Source organism: Malurus melanocephalus, unplaced genomic scaffold (genome assembly GCF_030028575.1).
Source record: "Malurus melanocephalus ecotype Western Australia unplaced genomic scaffold, MMel_1.1 scaffold_372, whole genome shotgun sequence".
Taxonomy (NCBI): Eukaryota; Metazoa; Chordata; class Aves; order Passeriformes; family Maluridae; genus Malurus; species Malurus melanocephalus.
Window position 1 is genome coordinate 68,661 of NW_026623604.1, and position 4,708 is coordinate 73,368.

Consider the following 4,708-nt stretch of genomic DNA (forward strand, 5'->3'; position numbering starts at 1 on the left):
AGCAGGAGTGTCCCTGGCACTCGGTACCTTGTACTTGGTGTTGGCAGGGATGTTGGTTTTCCAGCGGACGGTGTAGAAGCGCGCGTCCGTGATCTTCTGGTTCTTGGGCAGCGAGTTGTCTGCCCAAGTGATCCGGATGGTGTCATGGCTCAGGATGGAAGCCTGAACTCCCACCGGGGGCATCATGGGAGACGGATCTGGCACTGGAGTGTATGGAGCATTAATAACAAACAAATCAACCTCGGAAGTGTCTGCGCAATCCGTGGGGGAAAGGCCGTGGTTTAGAATTAAAAAGGGACAAGGAGGTGGCATTTTAATGTCAACCAAAACAAAAAAGGRGGGATGCAGGGAAGTGCAATGAAATGGAAGGTGAGGAATGGAGAGAAAGAGAGAAAAGCCAGAGTTAATAGGTGACATCAGACTGGGTGATAACATCACGCTTGCATCGTCCTCCCTCCTCCAGACCGTGCGACAACGAACACCTCCCTGCTGCCATAGCCCTGCTCAGTGCCCAGGGCACTCAGGCAGGACCTGGCAGCCCCAAACACTCAGTCCCTGACACTTCATCTGCCTGGAGCATGCACTGAGTCCTGTCCAGCAAACACAGCTGGGGCTCTGTGYGGGCACAAGGCGCTTCCCAAACATGCAGGGACCTCCCAACAGGTACCTTCAAAGGAAGGTTCCAAGGATGAGACAGACTTGCAGTAACTGTGGAACTGCAGTTCAACATCCTCATGGAATCTCCAAGGATTCCAGCTCATCAGGACTATCCCCAAGTGTTGCAACTCCATCAAATTTCTCCCTGGAGGGAGCCCAGTGAGCCATGGCACAGCAACAGCTCACCTGCAACTCCTCTGCTTCAAATCCTGTCTTTATGGACCACAAGGGCAAAATAAAAACTGCCCAGACCCCGTTTGGTGTGAGCGACAACAGAGGGACTGACACAAAGCAAACACAGGCATCCATTCCAAACTCTCGGTGTGAAAGCCCATAAACTCCCAGCCTTTAGAACTGCAGCCACACCAGGGTGCTCAGGGGAGGGGCACGTTTGAAGTGAGAACATCCATTAGTAGCTGTCAGGTGAGTTTAGAATTTACAGATGAGCCCAGTTTTAGGTGGTTTACCAGGAACGTGCGGGGCTGAGCAGGGACAGGGACAGGGACAGAGAGCACAGGGCCCTTCCTCACTCCCAGCCCGTTCCAGGGACAGGGACAGAGAGCACAGGGCCCTTCCTCAGTCCCAGCCCGTTCCAGGGACAGGGACAGAGAGCACAGGGCCCTTCCTCAGTCCCAGCCCGTTCCAGGGACAGGGACAGAGAGCACAGGGCCCTTCCTCAGTCCCAGCCCGTTCCAGGGACAGGGACAGAGAGCACAGGGCCCTTCCTCAGTCCCAGCCCGTTCCAGGGACAGGGACAGAGAGCACAGGGCCCTTCCTCAGTCCCAGCCCGTTCCAGGGACARGGACAGAGAGCACAGGGCYCTCCCTCAMTSCCAGCCYGTTCCAGGGGCCAGGCAGGACTCACCCGAGTGGGGCCGGGTCACGGCGCTCTCGTACAGGGGGATCCCTTCRCCCACGTTGTTGAAGGCTTTCAGGGTTATCACGTAGTGGGAGCTGGGGTCTGGGGAAGAAAAAGAAATCAGCACAACCAATGAATACTTCTGCTTCTCTGTATCCTCTTTGTTCAGTGTTTTAATTTTGAGCTGGAGTATGTGAAATAASTGGATTTGAGCTGAGAAAGTCTCCACACAGCCCTTCTGTTTGTGTTCACACAATCCCAGCCCGGTTTGGGTTGGAAGGGACCTTAAGGCCCATCTCATTCCACCCCCTGCCTGGGCAGGAACACCACGGCTCAAGTCTACAGTCGCAGTAAATCTGCCTTTAAGCACAGCAGTGAGAAAAACAATTTAGAAGGAATGAAACCAAAAGGACTCCAACGTCCGATTCGATGGAATTCCCAATATTGCTGTTTCTCTCACTTCCAGACTATTCCACCTCCCACAGAGATTTCTGGGGAGGGCTGAATCTTTATTTTCCTTTTGAAAGAGCCGCCAGTGAATCCAGTGACACTGCAGTCCCTTTTCACTCTGCTGCCGCGGGGAGGATGCTCAGGGGGCTGGGCTGGGCTGGGCCCTGCACTCACCCAGGTTCTCGATGGTGTAATATCTCTGCTTGTAGTCCACTTTGATGGTCTGGGCGTGGGGGCTGCCGATGCCGTAGCCGATGGCGTAGCCCCTGACCACCACGTCCTGGTTCTCGGGGGGCGTCCAGCTCACCACGATGCTGGTGACCAGCGGGCGCACGTGCAGCGAGCTGGGCACCTCGGGCACGCGGGTTTCTGCGGGAGAGGGGGCATGGCAGGGTGGTGACACACACAACGTGAGGCAGGGAGGTCAAACAAAGCAATTCCCAGTGCTGGAACGAGCACATTCCAGCAGAGAGCTTTGGGGCGCAGGAGAAAACACAGAGCTCCAAGAGCACAGTGTTAACATTGCATTTCAACAGAAACTCCCTAAGAAAGGAAGCGCAGTTTGCACTGAAGTTTATGGGGTTGGGATGGTTTTTGGAGCAGACCTGCTCACCATCAGGCAGCTCCCAAAGGAAGGGCTCCCTGTCAGCTTTGCATGAACATTAATTTGGATGGCTGTGCATCGATTTTACCAAATCGATTGTTACCGATTTTACCAAATATGCACCGGTTTTATCCCATCCTTCCCTTCCACAAATTCATCTGCTTTCAATTCCCTCATATCCCTTACTTGTGGGTATTACAATAATTATATGGAGAATTCTGGGGATGAAAGAGAGGTTCCTGAGCTGGTTGTAGCATTAAATAGGATATTCCACAGTCCTAAGAACTGCACTGCAAAGGGTTCTCCTCGCTTGTCCTACACGTGTCGCTGCTGAAATCCTCAGATTCCCGTAATTCCCAAAATATACATACACAGCCATACTAAAAGTTAAATTAATACAGATTAAATTGCAAATGCTCAAACCCTTCCCCCAAAAGCACCATCAGTCTGAGCCCATCACACAGAGCCACAGAACGTGGATCCCAGCTCCAGAGCACTTCCACACCACTCCACTGCAAGCCCCTCATATTCTTCTAAGAGGCTTTTCCCCGCTGCTGACTGCAACTAAAAGCAATCTCCCCCCGTCCCTGGAGTGTCCCTAACTTTGGGTTCACTTCTCAAGAATGAAATAAATCCTTTTGTCGGGTGCCGGCGGATTAGGGATAATTCCCTCCCCGCTCCAAATGGAATCGGGGCCTTGCGCTTCCTGTGGGGATTTCATCTCAACGAAACGCGCCGCATTTCCCTACAAACATTTCATAAAGCACCACAACAGGATTATTTGGATCACAGCACAGCCCTGGCCCCCAGCCCGGGGAGCTCTGCCACAGCCCAGCGATTCCAGCTCCCAGCTAAACCCGSAGAAGCTCCAGCAGCAGAGGAGAGGTGACATTTCTGCTGCACTGGGGACAAACTTGGCACAACTGYTCAGCACCTCCTGCTCCGGCTCCAGCACGGAATTGGAACACTCCTGCTCCCTTTACATCCATAGGACTCTCCTGGGAATTATTTTCTATTTAAACTTCTAAAGCAGCCGTGGAATAAAAGGAAATGATGCCTCGGCTGAGCTTAAGAAATGCAAGATGAGCCGTAAATGCATTTGCACGGTGATAAAATTATCCACGCGAGTTTTCTAAAGAAAGAAATTCAAAAAATGCAGTGTGCACACACAGATCTCACAGGTGTATGCAGGATTATTTGAATAYCATGTTAAGTTGTCTCAATTGTCAATTTTTATTACTTTACTCAATGGAAAGAATGTATAGAAAAGTCAGATTTCCTGCAACATTCTGAGGTGAAAAGATTTAAATGACAGAATCAACAGAGAAGGAAAAGATTTAAATTTAATCCTGGGGCTGTCTTCTGGCAAAGTGTGTTAACTCCAGCTCAGGGGCACYTTCCAGAGCTGTTCCCCCACAATCACGATACAATTATTTAATACCCCCAATTCCAAGATAATTATTTAATACCTACAATTCTGMTATATTTAACACCCCCAATTGTGATATATTTATACCCCCAACTCTGATATATTTAAAGCCCCCAATTCCGATCTAATTATTTAATACCCCAAATTCTGATACAATTATTTAACACCCACAACTTTGATATAATTATTTAATACCCACAACTTTGATATAATTATTTAATACCCACAAATGTGATATAATTAATACCCACAACTCCAATATAATTATTTAATATCCCCAATACTGATATAATTAATACCCACTATTTTGATATAATTATTTAATACCCACTGATATAATTATTTAATTCCTGATGGGAAACACGGTGCAGACCAGTCCACCACTACAGAAAATACAATCCATCTTCCTTCTCTCCTGTGCAAAATACCAGTTATGGTGGGTAAAGCCCAGCACCAACATGGGGGTGACACTCCAAGGGGCTGAGGGTGAGAACATTTTCCATGATTTCCTTCCCATTGTGACATCTCATTGTCACTATAAATGAGTATTTTTCAGCAGAAAATACCTGGTGCCAACATACAGCACTAGGAGTGCACGAGCAGAGTTTAATTTCAAGCCACTTTATCGACGTGGCAAGAATTTTCTGTTACAACAGAAATTGATGCCAGCTAATCCCAAACAAACCCACTGTACACATGGAAGGGCAACA

At 49.2% G+C, this 4,708-nt stretch overlaps 1 protein-coding gene across 1 annotated transcript in view; it reads right to left on the minus strand.

Annotated features, from left to right (window-relative positions):
* The window catches only part of NEO1 (neogenin 1), a 165,931-nt gene that overhangs the window by 26,118 nt on the left and 135,105 nt on the right, over positions 1-4,708 (minus strand). The window contains exons 15-17 of the mRNA XM_057378764.1: positions 2,140-2,334; positions 1,522-1,617; positions 28-251 (exon numbers count right to left, since the gene is read on the minus strand). Of these exons, the coding sequence (XP_057234747.1) occupies positions 28-251; positions 1,522-1,617; positions 2,140-2,334 (515 nt within the window). The remainder of the gene's footprint in view (positions 1-27; positions 252-1,521; positions 1,618-2,139; positions 2,335-4,708) is intronic.